Source organism: Triturus cristatus, chromosome 1_2 (assembly GCF_964204655.1).
Source record: "Triturus cristatus chromosome 1_2, aTriCri1.1, whole genome shotgun sequence".
Taxonomy (NCBI): Eukaryota; Metazoa; Chordata; class Amphibia; order Caudata; family Salamandridae; genus Triturus; species Triturus cristatus.
In genome coordinates, this window is record NC_140580.1 from 974,709,250 (window position 1) to 974,736,395 (window position 27,146).

Below are 27,146 nucleotides of genomic sequence, written 5' to 3' on the forward strand. Positions count from 1 at the left end.
AAACAAACTCAAGTTGCGAATTCCACAGCACCTCAGAGCTGTTACTAACAAAGATTTCTCTTATGCCATATCAAAACATAATTGGAGAGATCATGAGGGTAATCTAAAGAATTTCTCCTTTTATGGTATTGAACATGTCCCTTGGAACTTGAGTGGAGTAGATCGTGGGCTTGTACTATGAAAGGCTGAGTCGAAATGGATAATCGTAATGGGAACGGAAATCCCATGGAGACTTAATACTGATGCTGAACTTCATACATTTCTATAATCTATATATGAAATTCTATGTTAATATTAACAGGATACAATATTTTAAAGTTGAATCCTCCCATTTCTTTAAAACACCGACATAGTGGATATCAAGCTCTTACTTGTTTGGTCCCATGATATCAGAAAGAAAGACTTTGAAATCATGTGCTTCTTGTGAATCACAGACATGTAATTGAATAAGGGTACTGTGTATTTATTGATATTTTGTGTAATCCACAGGATGGTTTTAATCATGTTTTTCAGAAATTGCACTTGGCACCAGCACTTTAAATTGGAGTGGAATAGTGGATTATGTCCTTTTGATGTAGACAAAATGATTGTTGTATGTAGGAATGATACGTCAATAGTCGCCTTATTAGAATGGTACTTTACAATGAGTGGAATATGTTCATATCGCAAGGATCAAGTAATTTCCAACATTTGCCCTTGTCTATTATTCAAAATTACATATATTGAAATCACTTTTCAGAGATGGGACAGATATCTTGTACTTTCTGTTCTTATTGGTTATATCATTATATTTCCATTTGCACTTTACTCTCAATGCCAGATAGAGAAACTATTATATACGAGTGAGATGAGTCACTTGCACTTTATATAGATTCATTCAAAGTGGAATTTCATGTCAGTGCTGAAAGAAATAACTTGCACTTTCAACTTACAAACATGGGTATACATGTTCTTATTGATTGTACTATTGTATGTATTGTATTTGCTCTTTATTCTAAATGGTAGACAGAGAAATAATGATATATCAGTGAGAGAAGGCACTTGCGCTTTATAAAGTTTGTGTATAGTGAGATATGCTACTATGTGACAACTTTCACTTTGTTAGAACTATGGGTACCTTACCAGCGAAATTGTGATATTTTAGAGAGTAGAGGCACTTGCACTTTATATAGTTTGTGCATAGGTAGATATGCTGACATGTGACAATGTGTACTTGGTAAGAACAATTGGTACTTTACCATATGTTTATCTCATAAGTTAGTTTTACAACATACTTTGTCTTTACGAAAGTATAAAACTAACTTCCACGAACCTCCTTTTTGTGCTGGCGAAATCACGCATTGAATGTTAAATTTAATGGCGTGGTTCTCAAAAAGCAGGCGAATGATCCTTTAAATAACAAACAATCTTTCATGGTGAAGGGAAGGGCTGGTCAAGCCCTTTTTAAATACACTCTGTACTTTACACTCTATGACCCGAATGAAGGCCCTCGGCTGAAACACATAGGTTGTATTATTTCCTGATGCACTGATATTTGCACTTAATGAAGTTGTGAAGAAATACAATGAAAAAAGAACAATAAAAATAATATATGTATATATATATATATATGTTTTTATACGTATGCATACTGCTGTTCATTATAGTGAATTCTGGGTAAGGTGTATACTATCGGTGCATTGCTGGAGAGAAAACATGTTTGCAGTGGCAACTTAACCCATGAAGGAGAAAGGCAGAGGATTCCAGAACTCTATTGATGACCGTAGCCCGTCCAAGACTAGCCATTTTGTATGCATGTTGTTTCTCAGTCGTGTGAGCCACAATTACACACAGATATCTAAACTTGTCCACTTCCCAGCACATTCCAAGATCTAGCAGATGTTCCACTTAACTCTGTGTTGGGGAAGCCATTGGAAAGAAAGTGGTTTTATGCCTGTTGGTTCTCTGGCTGGCAATGTTCCCAAAGATTTCTAACTGGGTAATGAGCATCAGGACTGAGACCCTAAGCTGCCTCAAGTAGAGCGAGGCATCATCAGCATACAAGCAGACTGTATGGGTAGTGTTGCCCACTATAATTCCCCAGTCTCTCAGCTCCTCCCTGAGTTTTTCTGCTAATGGCTCCATTGCAAGGGTGAAGGGCAATGGTGAGGGGCGACAACCCTGCCTGGTGCCCTGCTGACTTCCACAGACCAGTCTGCCTCTCCTTACTTTTGCTGTGGGATTAGTATACAGCACCCAAACCAAGCAGAGAAAGATATCTCCGAAACACATAAGTCTTAAGACATCATCAAATACAACCAGCTCTAGGTATTGACGGTCTATACAAGGTCTACAGGGGTCTCCAACCTTTTCTGTAGTGGGAGCTACTTCTGATCAGTGATAATCATTGTGAACTACTGAAGACTAAGCAACTTATGTATTTATACCAGACACCCCCAGCTCAGCTTTATTGACTTTAAGCCTAATGTCCATAGAGCCAGATACTGTGGTTTGGACAAAATACTTTGGCTAGGGGCACTATGACAGAGCTGTTATGTGTTGTCCTTCGAAGCATTGTCTTTGGGGATGAATGAACGTGTGCGTATGAATAAGATATATCTGTAAGGGTGACTGTGAGCCTGTATCATATGTATTTGTAGTACAGCACATAACTTTCGCTGCACCGTTACATGTATAACACAAACAAACAACCATTTGTTTTTAAATGGGAGAAATTTAAAGAGCAGAAAAATGTTCTGCAAAAATGTTAATAATTTGGAGCATTTTTTCTGCGCTTGAAATTTCTCCTACTTAAAATAATGGCTGTATTTTTCAGTTATAAATAGGCACCATGCCTACCAGCCACTGAAAACAAGGTGCCTGTGGTGTGTAAAGGTGACACTGGGAAATGGGAGAAAATTAAACTAAAGAGTTAACTTCGTTTATATAGATTCCATCAAAAGTATCATTTAAAATGTTCTCCCATTTCCAAGTGTCACATTTACAAACACCAGGCATCTTGCTCCCTACTTGCTCCCATATTTATAACAGAAGAAATACAGCCATTTGTTTAAATGGGAGGAAGTTTAAGAGAAGAAACATGCTTCATAAACCATTAAGACATGATTGGTTAAATTGAAAGTGGAGAAGGACATTGAGAACATGTTTCATAGAAATATTTGTCTTCACTTTAAATTTCTCACGTAAACAAAATTATGATATTTTTCCATTATAAATATAGCACAGTGTCTACCGGCCAGTAGCAGTAGGAACAAACCCCCGCTTGTAACAACACTAGGAAATGGAAGGAATTTTAAATGAAGAGTTAATCATTAAAGTAACTTTTCGTTTTATATTTCTCTCATTTAAAAGCATTCAGAAACATCAAGTTCTCACACTCCAATACTGAGTTGACAAGTACTTTTTTAAAAAGATTTAAATATCTCAGTGTGTCAGGTCTTCACCTCTGGGCCCAGCCTGTATCATAAATCGGACTGAGCACTGCTCATTATCAGTAAAGTAAACACATCCTTCCCTTAACTTTAAAAGAACAAGCATTAGGTCTCGCATTTATGAGAGTTTGAGCTATTGGCAGTGCAATAGCTTAAACTCTCGCAAATCGCACTTCAAATATTTGTTTGTTAACTAGTGCCCATGCGGCTCTTTCACATTCATGGAGGTGGCCGACATTAAAGTGAAACCGAGGCATGGGGTACTTTGGCAAAAAAATCATCTGTTTGTCGAGTTGACAAACAGATGTTTTTTTTGTAAAAGCGCCCATGCCGTGCTGTCACTCTAGTAGCGGCCGCGCACCTTTCTTTAGACGCGGCTTGTCTAAGGGAGGGGGGGCACGCGACCTCCATGAATGTAAAAGCCCTGCATGGGCGCTAGTAAACGAACAAAAAATAAATAAGCGCGGTCGCTATACTTAAAGCGGACCGCGCTAATAAAATAAAAAAAAGAAAGAAATTCGGCCACTAGAGTTGGAGCGGACCACCATTAGTAAATAAAATAAAAGCGGGTGGCGTGCTGCGACGTACTTGGTGGAATAAGGCCAAATCACTAAACAAAATAGTGCTTACAGCCAAGATAAAGGAGACCTTGTAGCAAAGCAAGTAAAAGGTCCAGTCGTTGTGGGAGGTAACAAATACAAACAAGGCAGTTCCAAAGAGGGACTAACAAGCCTGATAACGACTTGGAAACCATTGTTTACGAAGTAAAATGACACAAGCCAATTACAAAATTGAACGGAGAGTGAGCGGGACTTCAAAGCCATACTCCAATACTGCACGCCTCGCAGAAGCATATGCGCTGCCCAGGCTTGACCTGAAAATGTGACCTTTTCTTTATTTAAAAATGAACTCAAGGCTTGGAACTACTCTAATGATGTCTGGGAGCTACTTGTAGCTCACAATTGACTCATTGGAGACACCTGGTACAAACATATAAACTCAAGAATAGTGGTCTTAAATTCTGTGCTTAGATCGCAGGAGCTAGGCTCATAAATTTTATATATATATATATATATATATATATATATATATATCATATTTGATTATCATTTAATTCTGGCATTATAAATTGCAGAGGCACGAGCTACTTTAACAGTGGTGTAGATTTCTGATGGATACATCTGCCAGTGGATTCCTCACCTTGTGAATATCCCCTGCACCAGCATTCCACTGAATTTCTTTCCCCAGCTCTCCACGCCGACGTGGACGTCATAATACCACGGCTCCGCTCGCGACTCCGTATGACGTCACCGGAGCCATAAGAGAGCCACGTCGGTGTGATGACGTCTGTTCCCTTTTTTCCACGCCGTCGACGCGTAACGGTTTTACAGCACTCTCCTGTTACTTTGTAGTCTCCTTGTGAGTTACTGTTTCTGGATTTATCATGTCTTCGTTCATCGAGGAAGTCAGGATTCAAGCCGTGTAGGGAATGTGGGGGTTACATGTCCATCACTGACCCCCATGAAGACTTTCGTCGGACCACGACTTGGAGGATTGTGCCTGCTGTAGGAAAATGAATCCAAAGGCGCTGAAAGAGAGGGAAGCAGAGCTTTTCATGGACAAAGGCGAAGAAGGAGGGCAGAGGTAGGAAAAGAGACAAGTCGAAGCCGGAGTCGTCGACTTCACAAAGTTGAGAAGACACAAGAAGAAGAGGAAGCATAGCTCTCGGCGCCGATCGTCGAAGAGTAAGGCTTCGAGGTCGCCGTCGCCTCGACGTCGAAGTAAGGACTTCGTCTCTCCTTCGCCTTCCCCTTCTCCTCGTGTTTCTCCGGAGAAGTCACCTTCGCCCAAGTTAACTCTGGCGCAGTCTCCGGTGCCGGTGGATTCTCCAGCTTCCGACGCCGAGCTGGAGCAGGTTGTTGATCTTTCGCCAGTGCCAGAAGGTGAACCTACGGCTCCAGTAGAGGATACTTCGGCTCCGGCTCCAGCTACTCCTCGGCCGGATTCAGGTTCAAACCCATACCCGCATTTCCCGACTCCGGGTGCGGATCCGACTCATTTCCTTAATGCGATGTATTGTGTTTTCCAAAACGCAGCCTTCCAATCCGGTGCACCTTCAGGTCCCGTGGGTCCAATGGCGTTCAGTTTGGGCGTGCCGCAACACTATGCTCAGGCACCTTTTATGCCCTTCCTGCCTATGGCTCCATCATGGCAGTTCCTGACGCCGTCTGGAGAGCCTTCCTCCCAGCCTTGACTGGATCGCTTGCCTTCATCGGAGCCTCCCTCGACGCCGACTCCAGCTGCACCGCGTCTGACGCCGCAGACTCCTCCGGCGCCGCCGACTCCACGTTAGGTGCCGCCGACGCCGTGTCCTCGGATCCGCTCTCGAAGAGAGGCTCAGAGCATTTTAGAGGAAGAGCAATATCGGGCAGAGGAAGTGGAGGAAGGCGAAGTGGGTGACTCCACTGACGAATTTGAGGGCATTCAGGAGGCAAGTGGATTGGACACTACTCCTGAATGGGAGCATTCTTCTTCCAGGTCTTCTCCTCCTCAAGAGTTGGCTCCTTACCATTTGGTCATCAGGAAGGCTGTGGAGTTGTTGGACTTACAGTTGCCTTCTGCGGAATACAAGCCAAACCTTTTGACTGAAGTCCTTCATTCACCTTCTTCCATTGTTGAGCCTTTATTGCCCTTTAATGAGGCTATCTTAGAGCCTGTTATGGACGTTTGGCGCAAGCCGCTTTCTTCACCTGCGGTTTCCAGAACTGTGGCGAGGAGATACAGAGTGGCTCCGGGGGATCCGAGCTTCCTTTCCTCGCACCCTTCTCCAGAGAGTCTTGTAGTGCAGGCATCCTGTTCGAAACAATCTTCAGGTGCTTTTCCACAGGCTCCAGCTGACAGGGACTGAAAGAAGATCGAGCAGTCAGCTAAAAAGGTCTTCTCTTCTGGAAGCATGGCGCTTAAATCAACGAATGCCACTTGCTTATTGGGCCGCTACATTCATGCTTTCATAGGCTCTGTGAAGCAGTTAGCTCCTAAACTGCCTGAGGAGGAGAAGGTCTCTTTTATGGAGGCTGTTGCAGACACTCAAGCTGCCGCTAGGCTAGTTATTCAATTGGGCCTAGATACGGCTGATTCCGTGGCCAGAATTATGGGATCTTCTATAGCCACTAGAAGGCAGGCTTGGCTTCGTTCTTCCGGCTTCTCTGCTGATGTTCAGGCCACTTTGGTTGACTTACCCTTTGATGGAGAAAAGCTTTTTGGGGAAAAAGCAGATTCAGCCCTGCAAAGATTTAAGGATAGCAGAGCTACTGCAAAATCTTTAGGTTTGCGGACGCAGTCAAAAGGGTTTGGCTTCAGGAAGTATACCGGATTTGGGAGGTCATCCTTTTGTTCCTTCCGTCAGCCTCAGCAACAGCAGCAGCAAAATCCTCTCTACAGATCCTATAGAGCAAGACAAAGGGGTCGGTGTGGTTCTGGTCGCAATCCCTCCTCCTCTTCAGCCTCCTCTGCTCCCAATGAGGCTACAGGGAAGCAGCCCTAGATCCCCCATCCTGGATCATGTGAGGCCAGTTGGGGTCGGGTGTCCCACTTTCTGCGAGGTTCGAAATCCGTCACGACGGACCTTTGGGTTTTAAACCTTGTGGAGAATGGGTACGCCCTTTCCTTTCGGGAATTTCCTCCCCCTTACCCTCGTTGCCAAGGTTTTTGCTCAGAGGACCATCTGCTTCTTCTGCAGAAGGAGGTTCTTGCATTGCTTCAAAAAGGTGCGATAGAGGTGGTTCCAGAGCAGGAAAGCGGTCAAGGATGCTACTCCCGGTATTTCCTGATTCCCAAAAAGGACGGAAGATTGCGTCCGATCCTGGACCTTAGAGTCTTGAATTTTTACCTGAAACAGGAGAAATTTAAGATGCTAACCCTTGCTCCGGTTCTTCAAGCGTTGCAGCAAGAAGACTGGAAGGTGTCGATCGACTTGCAGGATGCGTATTTCCACATCCCAATCCTGAAGTCGCACAGGAAGTATCTCCGTTTTACGGTTGGGTCGCAACACTACCAGTTTGCGGTTCTCCCGTTTGGTCTTACTACTGCACCTCGAGTCTTCTCCAAGGTGATGGCTGCCCATCTCAGGAGGGTCGGGGATTCCGGTTTTCCCCTACCTGGACGACTGGCTTCTGAAAGCAGAGACCCCAGGGATGGTGCAGCATCATCTGCAGGTAACATCTCAGCTGTTATTCAACTTGGGTTTTTCGATCAATGTGGCCAAATCTCACCTGGTGCCCTCTCAGCGCAACCTGTTCATAGGGGCGGTACTGGACACTACTGTGTGTCGAGCATTTCCTCCTCCACAAAGAATTCTCGACATTCAGGAGATGATCCCTTTATTCCACAATGGAGCGGTTGTTCTAGTTCTGTAGGTCCTTCGCCTGTTCGGTCTGTTCGCCTCCTGCATTCTGTTGGTCAACCATGCACGCTGGCACATGAGGGCACTCCAGTGGTGTCTCCACAGGCAGTGGTATCAGCACTACGGAGATCTCAGGGAGTCAGTCAGGATCTCCAGAGAAGCTGCAGCGGATCTGTCTTGGTGGAGCGTGGAGGGCAACCTGTCTCAAGGAAAGCCTTTTCATCTTCCTCCAACGGTGGCCACAGTGATAACGGATGCCTCCACCCTGGGATGGGGTGCTCATCTGGGAGATCTGGAGATCAAGGGTCTTTGGTCTCCAGAGGAAAGATTGTCTCATATCAATCTTCTAGAATTGCGGGCGATACGTTTGGCGCTCAAGGCCTGCCTCCCTTCCCTTCGCGGACAGTCGGTACAAGTCCTGATGGACAACACTACCGAAATGTGGTATGTCAACAAGCAGGGAGAAGTAGGATCGTACAGTCTCTGCGGAGAAGCTTTGCGACTCTGGTCCTGGGCTCAGGACCATCGGATTTGCTTGATGGTGAATCATCTGGCCGGGGTGCTGAACGTACGTGCGGACAGTCTCAGTCGACAGTTTTCCGCCGACCACGAGTGGAGGCTTCATCCAGAGGTAGTTCAGCACATCTTCCGGATGTGGGGTATTCCTCGGGTGGACCTTTTTGCCACCCTCGAGAATGCGCATTGCCCGTCATTCTGCAGTCTCCAGTTTCCGATGCAGGGGGCGTTGGGGGACGCGTTTCAATTGAGTTGGGGCTCACATCTCCTTTACGCGTTTCCTCCCATACCCTTGATTCCTCTGGTTCTGAGGAAGATTTGCCCAGACCAGGTCCAAGTTATATTGATCGTCCCGGATTGGCCAAGAAGGGTGTGGTACATAGATCTACTTCACCTTTCATCGCACCCTCCGCTCCGTCTCCCTCTCAGGGCAGACCTCCTCTCGCAGTCAGAGGGGCAGGTTTTACACCCCCACCTCCTGAGTCTGCACCTTCATGCCTGGAGATTGAACGGGGCAATCCGAGTTCTTTCTCTCTCCCGCCTGATGTGGTGGATGTTATTTTATCAGCCAGGCGATACTCCACCAAGTCTATCTACTCATACAGGTGGTCTAAGTTTGTAAAATGGTGTAGAGAGAGATCCATTGATCCTTTAAAAGTCCATCTTTCCAATGTACTTCAGTTTGCTCTTTCTTTGGCTCAGCAAGGTTGTGCTGTGGCCACAGTTAAGGGCTATTTGTCAGCCTTGACGGCTTTTCTGTGTCTTCCAGATCAGCCGTCATTGTTTAAATCTCCTATTGTTTTAAGATTTCTCAAGGGTCTTACTAACAGGTTTCCATCTACTCCCTTTGTAATGCCACAGTGGGACCTTAATCTTGTTTCAACTTTTTTGATGGGGTCCCCTTTTGAACCCCTTCATAGCTGCCCTTTGAGTCTGCTGTCCTTTAAAATGGTCTTTCTTGTAGCAATAACCTCGGCAAGGAGGGTGAGTGAGCTTCAAGCTCTTAGTTCAAAACCCCCGTTTTTATCCTTACATGCTGAAAGGATGGTCCTCAGGACCAGGGCTGCTTTCCTACCTAAGGTAGTTACTCCCTTTCATCTGGGGCAGTCCATTACTCTCCCTGTGTTTTATCCTCCCCCTCACCCTTCCAAGGAGGAGGAGACTTTTATTTGGACAGAACAAAAGACTTTCGTTTGAATGATCAGCTCTTCGTGGGCTATGTTGGACACTCTGAAGGCAAAGCTGTGCACAAGCGCACTCTGTCCAAATGAATCATCCTAACCATCAAGATCTGCTATGCCCTTGCTAGTAAGGTTCCTCCTGAGGGTATTAGAGCTCATTCAACTAGAGCTAAGTCTTCTACCTCTGCTTTGGCCAGGGGTGTTCCAGTTGCAGACATATGTAAGGCCGCGACTTGGGCCTCCCGCCATACTTTCGCAAAGCATTATTGCTTAGACTCTGAGATGAGGAGGGAGGGCCATTTTGCGCGCTCTGTCTTGCAGGACGTTTTGGTATAGGAAGGTGGACACCCTCCTCCGGGAGTGGGACTGCTGTGGGAATCTATTCACAAGTTGAGGAATCCACTGGCAGATGTATCCATCAGAAGAACAAGTTACTTACCTTCGGTAACACTTTTTCTGGTGGATACAGTATCTGCCTGTGGATTCCTCACTGGCCCACCCGCCTCCCCGTTGTCCACATTTGTATACCTTAAAGGATGCCTTGTTTAACATGTTGTTTTACATTGAATCTTCTTTCTATCTGGTACACTTATAGGAAATGCTTATGTTCTTTAGCTTTCCTTTTGTATATGTACTATGTATATTTGTTCGAATGTTGTATACTGTGTATACTTTGAATCTGTTGTCGGTCCACCTGTTCGCCTCGGAGGCACGGAAAAAATGGGTGGAACTGACGTCATCACGCCGACGTGGGTCTCTTATGGCTCCGGTGACGTCATACGGAGTCGCGAGCAGAGCCGTGGTATTATGAAGTCCACGTCGGCGTGGAGAGCTGTGGAAAAAAATTCCGTGGAATGCTGGCGCAGGGGATATTCACAAGGTGAGGAATCCACAGGCAGATACTGTATCCACCAGAAAAAGCGTTACCGAAGGTAAGTAACTTGTTCTTTTGTGCCTCTATTTAATTCATTTCAAAAGAATTTATGTATTTTTATTTTATCTATTAAATTATGTATCACACGACATTTCCAAGAAATTGTTACTGCTTTTTATGAAAATTCTTTAAGAGGACAATTTACGGAGTCCACCAGTACCAAGTGTGAAATTTGCGATAGCTTGCTGCTTTGGTTTGGGTCACATATGATGAAAATTGTAATTGTGCTTTGACAGCTGTTATTTATTTATGTATCCTCAAAATATGAATCTTCCAGTGCAGCTCATTGCCAGAGATGAATATAGCCGAATTTTCATCAACTAAATTTGGGTATTTAACATGTTTGTGTTTTAACCAGAGCTATAGTTGCACAAGAAAGTCACAGTGGAATCTGCTAGTTGGAAAACCTTTAGTCTATTATGATCGTAAGAACAAGAAACACATAATGACGCTTATTCTGCCAAGACGTGATGCAGATGCATCATAAAAATGTATGTACCATAACCATAAACACTGGAGAGGATTATCCTCTTAAGACTTTTGATGATGATCTAATGATTTAAGTTACTAAGTAAGGCATGATGGTACTAGATAGCTTTACTCTGGTATATAAATGTATGACCAATTCTAATTGCCAACTGAAGTTACAGAAAACAGTTCTCTAGAAATTAAAACGTGTGACTATTTGGATCGTCTTGCCCCATAATATAAAAAATGATTCACACATATTCTGGGGTGTGTGTGTTGATAAAAATGCTTCATATCAAATTGTTGATGTGTAGGTGCCAGTTGTACTCTAATTCAAAGAATTGAGATGACCGGTTAGTGGAAGTATTTTCTTTTCCACGCCTTTGTACAATTAGATGTTTGCCATGTGGTCATCAAAATCTCCATTGACTTTGTGAGCATTAGTTTATTTTACTTCTGTAAGTGACTCAAATATTGAACTTCAAAGTGAGCTTTGGGCATTTATAGACTTGGTTGGCTCCCCACTAAGGTTTGTTCAGTTTGGTTCTCTTTAAATATTTCTGAAAGGTTTACCTCAACTCTTTGTTTCCAGGACGTGGGCTATCAGCATGGAAAGACTGTTTTCAGTGTATGGACCCGCAGCGGAGTCATTGACAAGATGATTGAGGACCAACAAGACACTGGCAAATCGAAAACCTCTGACGTAAGTGCACTTTTGTGAATATATCATTCAAGTTGATAAGCGGTTCTCTTAAAATAAGTATTCACTATCACATATTCTAAATTCACTGTGCCTGCCACACCATTTTCTTCATTCTCCCTCCTTCCAATTCACAATGGAACATTGGGCTGTTAGGTATGTTCCTACTTTCTGTTTGCAGCTGACCTTAAAGGCCAATTTCTTCCACTTAGGTGGTTCTAGTCTTTATTTTTGTTTCCTATTTCATGATGAAATTCTGCAAGCCATTGAGAAAGATTTTCACTGTTTCAGCACCTATTGCTATATAAAGAAATGCTCACATTTATGTTTGTTCTCTTTTCCAAGAGCAACCTAAATTGGTTACTGTGACAAATGGGTTCCACCCCATTCCATACCCCAGGAATGTTTGCTTTTTAGATTACCTTGTTCATGGACTTCTGGTGTGAGTGAGTCTCCCTATTTGAGTCACACTCACTGATAGCTTTGTTGTAATGAATTGCATGTGCTAACCACTAGTGACCGCCTTTTAAGCTAAGATTGGCTACTATGCAGCAAGGGCAAAAGGCTCTGGGCTGGTTGCATGTGACCACATATACATGCATGTGGGATGAGTGAATGAGACTACGCTCAAACACGTCCATTTGAAGTTTTAAAGGGAAGGAGTATGCTTTCAGGCTCTACCTGTGGAAAAGGTTGCTGTAGGAATGCCCAGCTGGATGAGTGAAGACAACTGACCACTACTGAAAGGTTGGACTCCAGGACATCTGATTTCAGTTGGCAATCGGAGAATAGGATCTGTTTCTCCAGGGCTACTGGCATTCGCCGCCCCTACTCCCTCTGGTTTACATATAGGGAGGGTCCTGCTGGGGGAGACCCCGGAGGGCTCCTCCTGATCATCTTTGGAGTAGTCCTGCAGGAATCTGACCTCCAGAAAAAGCGGAAGCCTAACTTCTACTGACCCAGGTACTCTGCTAGTGGCCAAAGGAAGCTGTGGGCCTCCAAGAAACATACAGAGAGGGAACTCTGCCTTGGAGGTGTTGTTGAGGCAAACCACAAATCCCAAGAGAGGTGCCGGGCATCTAAATAGAGGACAAGTCCTAAGGGAGAGAGCAGTTACAAAGAGAAATCCAGCTCTCTAAGGAATAAACATATATTTAGGCCAGAAGGCTGAAGATACACCTCCTGGTGGCTAATGCTGGCCACCAGCAGCAATATAAGACCTTCCCTGTTCTTAATGGGCCAACAGGGCACAAGAGAAGCAAGAAAAAAGCTTGGTCTCCTGGGGGCGCCAGCCTGGACTGGCCGCTGGTGGTGTCTGCTCTCTGTTCTTTAAACCTGTCCCCAGAGATCGACATGCAAGAAGTAGGGCTGGGAAGGTGGGCGGAGGAGGTGTAGGGGAGAGTGTGTTCAGCCCTTTCCCAACTAGAGAATTTGCCCCTCAGGACTCCATCTCACCAGTGGCCAATGCCAGCAAAGGAAGAGTCAGAAGGCTTGTGGGCAGGGCAGAGCCCTGTGAGCAAGGAGGAGTTTCTTCCTTGCTCCATGCCCCTGTCGTCTCAACACAGCATCAACCTGCCAGCATTTAGGGTGACCAACTGGCATGGGTGCAAATTCAGGACGGTGAGTGTAAAAATTCAGGACAAAGGGTCAAAATTCAGGACAAAATTCAGGACTGGAGGTCAAAATTCAGGACAAAAGCTCGGGACAAAAGGTACGTTTTTCAGACACATCAGAGGAGGTCGTGCAATAGTATATAAGTAATCCCATCTATATCCAAACATATTCATCCATTTGCAAACCTCCTATCCATCATGTATCCATCCCTCCATCATTTTACTCATCCATCCCTCCATTCACACTTTCACTCATCCACCCTTTCACCCTATCCACCCATCCACTCATCCATCCAGCCATTTACCCTTTCACCCATCCAGCCATCCTTTCACTTACTCATCCATCCACCCAGTCACTCATCCTTGCACCCATTCACCTTTTCAGTCATCCATCCATCCTCCCTTTCGCTCTCCATTGACCCTTTCACTCTGCCATCCTTCCTTCCATGCAGCCACCCATCCTTCTACTCATCCACTCATGAATCAATCCATTGACCCTATCACTCATCCATCCTTTCACTCATCCATCCACCGATCATCCACCCTTTCACTCATCCATCCATCCTTACGCTCATTATCCATCCATTCACCCTTTCATTCATCCATTCACCCTTTCACTAATCCATCCAGCCATACACCCATCCATCCACTTACTCACTCGCCCACCTTTTCATATTAATTATGAGCTGAGTCTTTGTCTGCTGAGTTGCAGACAGAAGAGGCCCATCAAGAATTTCACCCTTGCTGTAGTCCCTAACGCGTGGGGTGGGGGTAGGGTTCACTATGCCCCTGCACATAGGCAGTCTGAAAAAGTGGAAGTCATGAGTCATGCATGATGCACAGTGCCATGCCATGAGGTGACTGTGACATGGTGTTGTTTACCGGGCTTTAAGCGGGATGAAAAAAGGGGGCGGGGTTCTCTCCAAAAGGGGTGTTTGATGTAATTAAGGGCATGGCTTAAAACACCTAAGCTAAAAATCTGTGCTTAGCGTAGTGTTCCGCCCGACTGGTATTTTGTCTCTTCTGTCATAGCATCAAGATATATAACACAACAAGCAACGGTACACCTACAACAAGCCAGAACTATTGGCTTTGTCAATGGTTGTTAGTTGCACAAAATAAAAATGCAGCAACCATGGCTTCGTTTGGTATAATATTGAAAATGCACTATTTTAAAATGATGAGACTGAAAGAACTCGAGCCCCTTCTTTTTAACTTGTTTCACCACCTTCTTTTCATGAACTGGATTCTCACGTAGCAGCATTGGCGTTTTTTGCACATTCCTTCCATCTGAGTGCCTTGTCTTAGACCGACGCAGGAGGAGGCCACCGCATGCAGTAAAACTCCAAACTGACCCATAGTCATTCTCTATGTGGCAATCAGCCGCAGACAAAATGGCAATAGGCGGGGTGGGGCTGCTCTTGTGCTCCCAATAAGAGTGCGAGGCGGCCCAAATAGGGTGCTGAGGCTTCATGCAGGGAACAGTGCTGTTCCCTGCAATGCCCAAAATTACGGACAAAAGGCGTTCATAAAAGGGATCCTCACGGACAACGGACGTGAGGTCCCAATTACGGACGGTCCGTGAAATTTACAGACGGTTGGTCACTCTACCAGCATTAGCGTGGGTGGGGTGGGGAAAGGATGCCGGCTCCACGCTGGCCAGTCTGCCCACAAGTGGGCTCCCACGTGGTCCATGTAATCTGAACATGCTGTGTTCCCCATTCAAAAGACTTAAAAAAGGGGGGGCATGCAGTGTAGCAAACAAAGGAAAAATGATTGCTGCACACAATAAGTTTTATGGTAATAGAGTTCAGGGCTCGCTGGGTGTATGTCACTGTATGTACTTCCACATGCCAACATATCCATATTTGTAAATTGTGTAATTCTGTGATATAAGTAAAACACTGCCTGGACAATGATTTATTGGTGGGTGTTTGTTGTGTGCCTGCGATAAGATGCCAGCCCACATCACCTCCCCTGAGTAGGGCTTGGAGTAATCTGCCTCGCTACCCTAAGGTACTTCATTCCCAGTAAATGGAAGCTTGCAGATTTATTGCTTGTGAAGAACCCTCACCCTTCTCAACTAATGTTTTCCATGGTTGAATCGGGGTTCAGCCTTGAAGACATGCACTAAAATGGGCCTGTTAATCTAGGTAAGTGCAGGCACATTTTTGTTATTGCATGGTATACTTGTGTATCCATTTTTTTTACAGTTTTATATAGTGCTAAGCATGTATCTTTGTAGTCACTTAACACTTGTTGGTCTGATTGGTATCAGGTTGGTCTTCATTGTGTGCATCCTGGTGTTTCCCTTTGATGCATGCAGCATATTAGAAGTGGTCTTTAGGTCATTTTCATCCATGGTGGTTCTGAAATCATTACTAGGAAAGATGGTGTACTTCCCCAGCCATCTTGTGAGAAAAATTCGAAATGACATGTGTAAAGTGTTTACACCATCTGAAAGAAACACGTTAGTTATAGATTCCTTACCTTAGAATTATCCTCCGGTGTGAGACAGGATCCGGAAAGTTTTTTTCATCAGCAGTACCTCTGCGCATCAGAAGGTGGCATCAGTCGGCTCCGCGTTCGTCGTCGGTGTCGTGGTCGCCGGGATGACGTCGCAGCAGCTACTTAGACGCCGCCTCGCGCGCTGACGTCAGTTCTTTCTTTTTCTGCACCAGCCAGCGCAGTTCCAGGAAGAGAGGTACCTCAGTCAATTTTTGACTAACTTTTTCTCGTCTTTTGCCGACGTCTTGTTTCGAGTCTTCGACTCCGAACAGGTGCACGAGGGATGCCCAGTTTCAAGGCCTGCGGTTCCTATAACCGACTGATGTCGGTGACGGATCCACACCGTGTGTGCCTCTTTTGCCTGGAGCGCAACCATGACCGCAAGTCGTGCTCCGACTGTCAGTTGTTGACGCCGAAGGCTTTGCATGAGCGGTCACGAAAGCTGCTTGAACGACGGAAGTCGGCTCCGCGCCGTTCGAGGTCCCGGTTGAGAGGGAGGTGGAGGGACCTGTCGCGGAGCCACCATCAGTCCTGCTCGAAGTCATCGAAGTCTTCGCACTCGGGGTTGGGTAAGTCGAAGCCTAAGAAGTCGTCGAAGAAGCATCATCGCTCTTCGTCTTCTCCTGGTCGGTCGACTGACTCGAGGAGGCGCACGGGTGGTGCCATTCCCGCAGCTCCGTGCGTGGAGCCTGAAGAGTCTACTCCGAGCTTCCCTCCCTTTCCGAGACCTGGACCAACCTCCGCCCAGCTTTGTACGTTCTACGAAGCGATGCATGCCATCTTTTCACGAACCGACCCGCCGGTGCGCCTTCGGGCCCCGCGGAAACAGTTGGGGGGGCCTAGGTCTTCGCTGCCAGCGGTCCAGCCCCAGCGTCGCAGGCCCCCCAGATCCGGATCGGCTTCCAACGGCACCACTACATTGCCCAACGCTGGTTGGGCCCCCGGCCGGCATCGACCCCAGCCTCCTTCCTGACGTGGACATGGCGCTGGACCGGCACCGTCCGGGTGGAGTTTTTGTGCCCCTGTTCACTTCTGGGGCCCCTTTCCAACCTCAGTGGCAACCAGAGGAAGAAGAGGAGGACTGGGAGGGCTCAGGTGACCCTTTAACTGGAGAGAGGAACTGGGGGATGCCAGTGGTCTTGACACTTAACCCATGTTGCATGTTGTCTCCTCCTACCGTGGCTACGGAGGAGGGAGCATCATGCGCTGTGGTGTTGCGCAGGGTGGCTGAGGCTCTCAACCTCGAGCTTGCTACGGTGGCGGTCAGGACTAACCTCCTGACTGAGGTGCTTCAACCAGTGGCGAGCTCTTTGGAGCCTCTGCTTCCGTTTAATGAGACTCTCACTGACATCCTTTTGGGCACCTGGTCCAGGCCCCACACGGGGGCTCCCGTGGACAGGATGATTGCCCGACGCCACCGCCCGGCTCCGGCCGACCCCACTTTCCTCTCCCAACACCCCACCCCGGAGAGCCTGTTGGTCCAAGCCTCCACCTCCAAGAGCGCCTTCCCTACTACTCCGCCGGAAAGGGATTCCAAGAAGCTGGACCATCTTGGGAAGAAAAGTTTCTCTTCTGCCAGCTTAGGGCTGCGGTCCGTAAACACCGCATGCCTCTTGGGCTGTTATTCGCACTCCGTGTGGGATACGGTGGCGCAAGTGCTGTCTCAGTGTCCGGAGAAGGCCCGGACACTGCTCTCCCAGGCTATCGCCGCTGGGAGAGATGCAGCGAAGTTTACGATCCGTTGTGGGCTGGACACCGCCGACTCTCTGGGCAAGACCATTTCAACGTCGGTAGCGATTCATCGCTACGCCTGGATGAGGTCCACTAGCTTTTCAGGGCATGTCCAGAACACCTTGATGGATATGCCCTTTGATGGCTGTCGTCTCTTTGGCGACAAAGCAGGCAACGCCCTAGAACGCTTCAAGGACTCACGGGCTACGGCCAAGTCCATGAGCCTCTCCTCACCTCCGGCGCAGTCTGCTTTTCGCCCCTTTTGTGGCTTCGGGAGGGGTGAACACAACAAGAAATCCGTGGGTCTAAGAAAAAAGCTGTACTAATCGTTCAGGGCCACAAATCCAAATGCTATAAGGAAACAGAAGTCCTCATAAAGAGGACGGAGTACCATCACCCATCGAAGTGGCATGGTTGATCATCTGGGGCCTCCTCTTAACCACACCTGGTGTGGTTAAGGAGCTACAACTCCTGGGTGAATAGGGAAGGAGGAGCTCGCGGATGTTTTCTTGGCTTTAACACCCTGGTGAGGCCTGACTATGCTAAGACTAAAACTACCATACGTGTGGTGAAGTAACGTGGGAAGTGCAGTGTAAGTGAGTGCTCAGTTAAAATTGACTATCTAACGAAAAATATGTTTTTCGGTATCCTTAGATGTCAAAAAATAAAAACATGGTCAACATGTTTCAGTCATTAGCGATCAAATCTTGCGATCATGGCTTTCTTCAGGACCAGATGTTACTACTGCAACAGATGCAACAACAGGTAAGAAAAGTCTAAACCTGAGTTACAGGATTGCTTGACACACATGCGCTGTAGCCTAAATCGTGTTGTATTACCTCAAAGATCACATTTCCACCCACGAGATCTTGTTTCTATACCATTTTTGCTTTTATTTGTGTTCATAGAGCGCTGCCTCACGCCCTGAGTTGTCACCAGGAGTGTAGGCGATTATTCCCGATTCAAGACGGGTAAGCTTGCCAGCGGTAGATCTGTTGATACCCACTGTCTAGAAGCACTATTTGTTCTATTCCTTATCTTCTTACTATATTGATATGTTGCCCCTGTGGTTTTCCTTTTTTGCACAGGTACATCCTGAGAACCCCTGCAGTTCCACTTACCAGCAGATGAGTGGGTATATCTGCCGGAGATATCGTTCCGATTTAATTCAGGTTTAGACTTTTCTTACCTGTTGTTGCATCTGTTGCAGTAGTAACATCTGGTCCTGAAGAAAGCCATGATCGCAAGATTTGATCGCTAATGGCTGAAACATGTTGACCATGTTTTTATTCTTTGACATCTAAGGATACCGAATAAACATATTTTTCGTTAGATAGTCAAATTTAACTGAGCACTCACTTACACTGCACTTCCCACGTTACTTCACCACACGTATGGTAGCTTTAGTGTTAGCATAGTCAGGCCTCACCAGGGTGTTAAAGCCAAGAAAACATCCGCGAGCTCCTCCTTCCCTATTCACCCAGGAGTTGTAGCTCCTTAACCACACCAGGTGTGGTTAAGAGGAGGCCCCAGATGATGAAGCATGCCACTTCGGTGGGTGATGGGACTCCGTCCTCTTTATGAGGACTTCTGTTTTCTTATAGCATTTGGATTTGTGGCTCTGAACGATTAGTACAGCTTTTTTCTTAGACCCACGGATTTCTTGTTGTGTTCAGATATAGGTACTAGGGGATTCATTCCGTGCAGGTCTTTAAATTTCCCTTTGACCCCCGTGTTCTACCGGTATTTTTGCCCTTCGGGAGGGGTGCCACGCTACGTCCCACCCAGGGCCACAGGCTGCAGCAAGCTACCCAGTCTTCGCGCGGCCGGGGACATGGTAACCAGCGTCGTGGTTCCAGGAGCCAGCGGGCGAGCCAGTCCACCAACACCCCCTCTGCAGCAGCCTCCAAACCCTCCTAGTCCGACCTATAAGGCCCATCAAACGCCAGTGGGTGGAAGGATTCGCCTCCCTACCTGCGCACCATCACTTCTAACAGGTGAGTTTTACAGATAGTCCAAATGGGTTACTCCCTCCCCCTTGGAGACCACCCCTCCAGCCATGCCACCTCGTTACCACCGCATGTTGGAGGATCATCTGGCACTCCTCCAGCAGGAAGTTACGGTTCTCTTGGCCAAGGGAGCCATCGAGCGAGTTCCTGTCCCAGAAGTAGGTCGTGGTTGATACTCCCACTACTTTCTGGTTCCCAAGAAGGATAAGGCCTGCGTCCTATCTTGGATCTCAGGGACATCAAACTGTTGATGCTTGCTCAGGTCTTGTCTGCCCCCGACCCGCAAGATTGGATGGTAGTGTTGGACCTGCAGGATGCTTATTTTCACATCCCCTTCCTGACAGCCCACCGGCGTTACCTGCGGTTCACGGTAGGCTACGAGCATTTTCAGTTTCCCGTGCTCCCCTTTGGCCTTACCAGCGCGCCTCGGGTGTTCACGAAAGTGATGGCGGTGGTCGCAGCTCATCTGCGCAGATCAGGAGTTTCAGTCTTCCCCTATCTCAACAACTGGCTGTTGAAGGCTGGCTCGCCCCAGGCAGTCGTCTCCCACCTTCAGACTACGGCCGACCTCCTGCATCTGCTGGGGTTCTCCATCAATGTGCCGAAGTCTCACCTGATTCCCTCTCAGAAGCTCCTCTTTATTGGAGCGGTTCTGGACACGGTGCAGTTTCGGGTCTATCCTCCCGAACAGCGAGTCTGGGACGTTCGGGCTATGATTCCGATCTTTCAGCCCTTGTCCCGGGTTTCGGTCAGAATGACCCTGAATCCGCTGGGCCTCATGACCTCCTGTATCCTGCTGACCAATCATGCCAGGTGGCATATGCAGGCTCTCCAGTGGGACCTGAAGTCCTAGTGGGGAATCTGTCCGACTGCGTTCAGATCTCGAAGGGCACTGCTCAACAACTGCAGTGGTGGCTCACGAACCAGGATTGGGTCAATGACAGATCCCTCTCCCTTCCCCAACCCAACCACACTGTGGTGACGGATGCCTCCCTTCTGGGGTGGGACGGCCACATGGGAAAGGCGGAGATCAGAGGCCTCTGGTCTCCGACAGAGTCCGAGCTTCACATCAACGTTCTGGAGCTCCGGGCGATTCGTCTTGCACTGAAGGCATTCCTTCCCTCCGTCCGGGGAAGAGTAGTGCAGGTGTTCACGGACAACACCACTGCCATGTGGTATTGCAATAAACAGGGTTGGTGGGGTCGTGGACCTATGTCAGGAGGCCCTTCGCCTCGGGACATGGTTGGAACATCAAGGCATTTCCTTGGTGGTTCAACACCTGGCAGGTTCTCTGAACGCCAGGGCGGACGAACACAGCCACAGGTGCATGATGGATCACGAATGGCGTCTATATACTCGGTACTTAATGTGCGCTCCCTTTGAGCCACTTCATAACTGTCCTTTACGTCTCTTGACTCTTAAGACTGCTTTCCTGGTAGCCACCACTTCTGCTAGAAGGGCGAGTGAGCTCCAGGCTCTTTCCTCATAGCCTCCTTTCCTGTTTGTTCACCGATACACGGTGGTACTCCGGACCCGTCTATCCTTTCTTCCAAAGGTGGTCACTGCCTTCCACATGGGGCAGTCCATTACTTTGCCCACCTTCTTTCCACCTGCTTCAAAGGAAGAAGAGAGGCTCCACCGTCTGGACACAAAACGTGAGCTCTCCTTCTATCTGGATCACACAAAACTGTTCCGGGTGGATGATCAACTTTTTGTTGGCTATGTGGGTGCAAAGAAGGGTCGGGCTGTACACAAGCGCACCATTTCTAGATGGGTCCTGTTGTGTATTAAGGCTTGTTACTCTCTAGCTAAAAAGGATCCTCCAGTGGGGCTAGGTGCTCACTCCACCAGGGCAACGGCAGCCACTACTGCCTTGGGAAACGGAGTGCCTCTGAATGACATCTCTCAGGTGGCCACGTGGGCATCGCTGCTGCACACGTTCACCAAACACTACTGCCTGTTCTCCAGGACTTTCTGGTGTGATCTTGGTTCGCAGACCCACCACCAGGGTTGGTATTGCTGGGGTATCTATTCTAAGGTAAGGAATCTATAACTAACATGTTTCTTTCAGACGCACAAGTTACTTACCTTCGGTAATGATATATCTGTAAGAAACATTAATTAGTTATAGATTCCAACCACCCCAGCCATCCTCCCCGTTCTGCAAACTGATTTCTAGGGTTAAGTACATCCTTTCAGGGCCCTAGTTTGGTGCACCATTGGTCAGTGTCTTGCATGGCTCTGCGTTTCTGGCACGGAAAGTCCTGGACAGAACTGACGTCAGCGCGCGAGGGCGGCGTCCAAGTAGCTGCCGCGACGTCATGCCGGCGACCACGATGCCGACGACGAACGCAGAGCCGACCGAAGCCACCTTTTGACGCGCAGAGGTACTGCTGACAAAAAAAAACTTTCCGGATCCAGTCTGACGGCTGGGGGTAATTCTAAGGTAAGGAATCTATAACTAACTAATGTTTCTTACAGATATATTGTTACCGAAGATAAGTAACTTGTGCATCAGCCCATTTCCTTCAATGGAAAGAGGATATGGGATCCAATTGTAATGTGCTAAAAGCTAAAGATTGGCCAAACAGGGGTGTGACCAAGCAACATGACAGGACGTGAGCTTTGCTGCGCCCGGCCGGCTCACCGAATAATCCTGCTTAATCCTGTCATCCGGACTCGTTAACAAGCCCGGAACTCTGCAAAAATATTGAAGAGAGTACGACGGATGCCCGGGGCTGACTGACCACCCCTGCGGGTCGCAGCACTTTGGGAGTGGGCTTGCGGACCTGCCCTGTGTGCTTGACCCCCTGTGTAGTGGGTGAAGGCGATGTCTGAAGTGGAAAAGGCCGTAGCGGAGAGGGAGCCCCAGCAGAAGAAGGACGGCAGCTTCTCGGTCTCTGAGACAACTCGTGAGGCCGCATCCCGAGCGCCAAGGTGGAGAGTGGTGCCGAGGCACTCCTGGGCTGTGTCACCGCTGTCAGAAAGTAAGCAGGGGCTGCACTGCTGCCTGTCGGAGGTGCAGGACTTGTGTGGCGAGCGAGGACCTGCCAGCGACTGCAACGAGGGATGGAGCAGCTGGGCTTTCAGAGGCCACGAAGGAGGCGATCGGACTGCAGTGAAGACAAAGGGCACAGGGCTGCGGGAGGACCCTTAAGCAGCCTGGGGCGCACCTACCTTAGGGATCGTTCCAGCGAGGCGGCAGTGGAGGTTTGGGCCAAGAGAGTCGAGTGCCGGTCCCGGGAGGAGGCCCAGAGGGGAGTGACATGTGTGATCGGGGCCCGCCGGCCGGCTGGCAGCCTCTGCAAATAGGGAATTGTGGGGGATGGGCTTGTTGCCCCCCCCCCCTGCACTTGCACCACCAAGTTGAGGAGTAGAGGTGCCGGGAGGAGCGGGACAGGCGAAGGCGGGGCACGGAGTAAGAGAATCTGCAACACCGTGGCTATTTACACTGAGAAAGAGGCTGCATCCTGGACATCAATGCAGCGAGAGCAACTGTGGCTTTTCCGGGGTTCCCCCCACTGTGATCACAAGGTAAACCGGGGCGGCGCTGCGACCTACTGTGGGACCGGGGCACGACTGTACATGAGGGGCCACTAGCAAGTGCGAGCTCGCCTGAAAAGATCTTAAAAAGCTACCAGGAGCCTCACCCTCTTTGGCAGGTAATTGTGAAAAGCCACTTTGACTACGACCAGGCACCGATAACCTAATCCCTTGCAAGGAGGCAGGGTTAAAGTTCACCGCTGGTGAACTGCTGCAGATTGGGAACCAGGACGACCCCAACTGGTGGCAGGCCTGCCATGTGAGCGGAAGATGTGCTGGTGTGATACCAAGTCATTTGTAAAGCGTGATATGGACTTGAATCCCACTTCTTGGGCTCTACAGCGCCTGAGCACTGAGAAGACCAGAAGTGCCGCGCTTCAGCCGCTGGCACAGTAGGGGGAGCTGAAGTATCACGGAGAGCCCCCACTGTGGAGAGGAGGTGAGCTGGGGCTGCGTCGCTGACCACTAGCAGCTTGGGGCCTGGGTGCCTGTCCCAGAGCAACACAGACAGACTCAGCCATAGTAGGGAAGTGCCCCGTCTCCCAGCAACATGCCTGATCCGCCTCACCAGCAGCACTAAGGAGTAGGGGGGGTCAGAAAGCTGTGCCCCTCATCAATAGTCAGTCAGAGCAGCGTAGGCACAGGACCGAGGGCGGTTGGGGTCCAGCGGGCTGCGGGCTGCCCGCGCAGGAGGCAAGTGTTCCATGCATCGACCAGGCGGAGTGCTGCGCTGTGGGTCCTGGCGCACGGAGGTGAGTAGGTAGTGTCCGATCTGGCTCCAGGTGCCCCAAATCAGAATTTACCATGTGCAAAGACAAATGTACCCACACATGGGGCACCATCACCATCACCCAGTACACCACGCCACCCACCACAACGCATCACGCGACAAACAACTGGGGACATGAAGAGGACAGGGAAAATGGTGCTGAGCCCTCGTGGACAGAGCTCCTGGCCTCTAGGGATCGCGGAAGGTGCTGGAGAACCAGATAGTGGCAGTATCAATCGATGTCAACCTCCTACGGGCGGACCTCAGCAAAGTAGCCGACTAGGTAACAGTGGCAGAAGAAGACATCTCGGACCTTAAGGGAGAAGTGGCAGCCTTGCAGAGGCAGGTAACTCAAATATCCTCCACAGCGAAGGCCCTGGAGCGCAATGCGGAGGATGCGGAGAGCCGAGCCAGGCGCAGCAACATCCGCATGCTGGGATTTCGTGAAAGAGTCGAGGGTAGATCAGCAGAACAGTTCCTTGAGCAGTGGATCAAAACTCAACTGCGCCCAGCAGGCCTCTCAGACCTCTTTGCTATTGAAAGGGCACACAGGGCCATGGTTTCCCCGCCACTGCTGGGGGCTCCTCCGCGAGCATTCATTGCAAAAATATTGAACTACAGGGACAGAGACTGCCTCCTCCGGGCTGCTAGAGAACAACAGGACATATGCTTTGAAAATAACAAATTCTCCATGTACCCGGACTACACCAAACAAGTGCAGGAGCAAAGGAAGTTGTTCCTGGGAGGCAAGCGGAAGTTGAGTCATACACCTCCAATATATGTTGCTATACCCTGCAAAACTCAAGGTCCTGGCTCAGTGGACTCCTAAGGAGGTATGGGAATGGCTGGATGTCCGTGGGGATGTGCTCCCCCTACGGGAGCAGCGGGATCGGAAGCTGTGGTGGAGCATCAGGCCAACACAGAGAGTGCGACGCAAGGGAAGTGAAGATGGGACTCTGGATGCGGACCCAGGCCTGGACTAAAGGGTGATAGGAGTGACGGCGCCATCCTAATGAGTACCGATGTACCTGCAACCTTGGTTGTGGAGGGGGAGCCTGGGATCTTGAACATTGTAAAGCAGACACAGCTGACATGGTCCCAGAGACTCTGTTGGAACAGGAAGCAGATGCGGCTAAGGAGTTTGGGCCAGGAGGCTAGCACTGATGTACCGGCGGGACTTGATGCAGTGACTCAATGTTTGCAAGTGACTCGAGGATGGGCCGAAGGGGCCTGGCACAGCGGATAGGCGGGCTGCTGTGAGGGAATCCCGAGGGCTAATGCACAGGGGGTTCCGCCAAGGGGACTAGGAGATTCAATCACCAGGGCACAAATTTATGCTAGGGGTAGACCTTAGACTTTCTGGGCGGACTGGTTCGGACAACCTGTCATGTGGTGGATGAGAGAGTTGGCTCCAGTTGGGCGATATAGGGTGATGTGTACGTCCTGGCACGACTCTGGGGCAGCCATTAACGTAAGCACTGTTGCTCGCAAAATGTCTGTGGGTGGGGGAAGTTCCATATCTGCAAATTCTCTTGTTCAGGTTTGTTTTAAAGGTGTACACCATCTGAGCTCAGCAATGCGTAGGCAGGCGTTAGCACTAGACACTGCACGAGATTACTCCGCTATGGGGACAGAGTTTACATTTCTGACCTGGAATGTGCAGGGGTTGGGAAATTGTACAGGGTGTAACCTTTCTAAAACGCCATCACATACCTTCAGGAAATGCACCTGGACAACAGTGGCGCAGCTAGGATAGCCAAGAAGTGGCGAGGCCAGGGGTAAAATGATCTGGGTGGCCTGCGCATCCCATTCATATATACTATAATTATGCTCATTGTACATACATGACCCCGGAGAGACGGCATCATATGGCTCCATATAGACCCAACTCCTGCCCTCCAGGTGCCAAACGGAAGGGGCCAACTTCCTGCATCTAGCCTGGTAGTGCCCCAACATGTGACTCTTCCGGACGGAGGTGGTAGAGCGGGTCTGAAGAAGCATTAGCGGTCTTGTACAATTGACGCCAACCCACTGTCTATTGGGGTTAATACGCAAATCCAAATAACAAAGCAAGACAGCGTAAAAGCAACTACTATTAGTGCTAGCGTGGCATAGAATTGTGATTGTCTGGCTGGGGGTGCGGGTCCCCGAGGTCACGGCATGGCTGAGAGATGTGCGCGAGTTGACGTCAGCTGAGGAGGTATACATGCAATGATGAAAGGTTGTCCTAGAGACGAGTATCTAGAGGAGGAATTGAGGGAACTCTGTCACAACCTACTGGTCGAGGAGCCTCAGGTAAGCTCACAAAGCACATCTGGGGGAGGGGGTGGGGGGGCGCGACAGCATGAGCTCAGAAGGGGAAAGGGATTAGATGGTTGGTACAAATGGGGAAGATTCCCACAGGATTGTTTACGCAATGTCTAATGGCCGGGATTGTAACCAACGTGTTTATGCATATGCTAGTCATGAATGCTGGCTTTGGAGTGTACACCTGTGTTGCGTGTTATTCAAAACGAATGGGAAAAAAAGATTGCCCAAACAGAGACGTTCATAGATTATGAACTGCTGAGTTAATAGAAGAGTTATTTCATCTACAGGTCGATGTTTATTCAGAGAATGAAGCCAACTCCCTTTGGCTATTTGCCTTATATAATATATTTAAATGAATTCCTGTTGATAATAAGTGAACCTTCATGTGTTAGTTACTATACAATAGGATTGATGAACAAGACGTTTGTTGATGACTTACAAATACAAATGAGATGTAGACTTTAGTTTTCAAATGTGTAATTAATAGTATTTAATCCAATACCAAATTTGTTCCAATTAAATAGTATCTCCAGCATCGTTTAAGGGGAATCGAATGTAAAAGGGTCAGTGCAGAGTAGGATTGTTCTAAAACATTTGCTAAGCATGATGTCTACCAAACGGAGTAAGTAAACACATCAACTAGAGTACATAATTTCATTTTGCCCTGTGATAAGGTCTAGCATCACAATACAGAAAATCAATAAGTGTATTATGGCAGCAAAGGACCAGGACGGGTAGGGATTACAGGGCATTCACAAATACGCCAGAGTCTGTCAACTTCTCATTTAATTGATAAAATGTCATAACTCGCCTCGTAAACTCCCCCTGCTTCCTCCCAATACCTTAAAATGTTCTTAGTAAATATTTCACTTTCGAGTCCCCTGATTTTAACCTCCTTTTTATGTTTTTTGTGTTATAAATGTATACATAGTTTACAGGAATGCCTTGAGGTTATTGTTAGCTACGGGTTAGTAACATGTAGAAATTTATCAACTACTCAGCACATGAAGAGGGGTGATATTGACAAAACA

General features: G+C 48.2%; 1 protein-coding gene across 2 annotated transcripts in view; it reads left to right on the plus strand.

The window, feature by feature from the left end:
- PNPLA7 (patatin like domain 7, lysophospholipase) overlaps positions 1–27,146 on the plus strand; it is a 1,876,659-nt gene that overhangs the window by 1,688,339 nt on the left and 161,174 nt on the right. For both annotated transcript variants that reach the window (XM_085610534.1, XM_085610541.1), the window contains exon 33: positions 11,525–11,635. In XM_085610534.1, the coding sequence (XP_085466660.1) occupies positions 11,525–11,635 (111 nt within the window). The remainder of the gene's footprint in view (positions 1–11,524; positions 11,636–27,146) is intronic.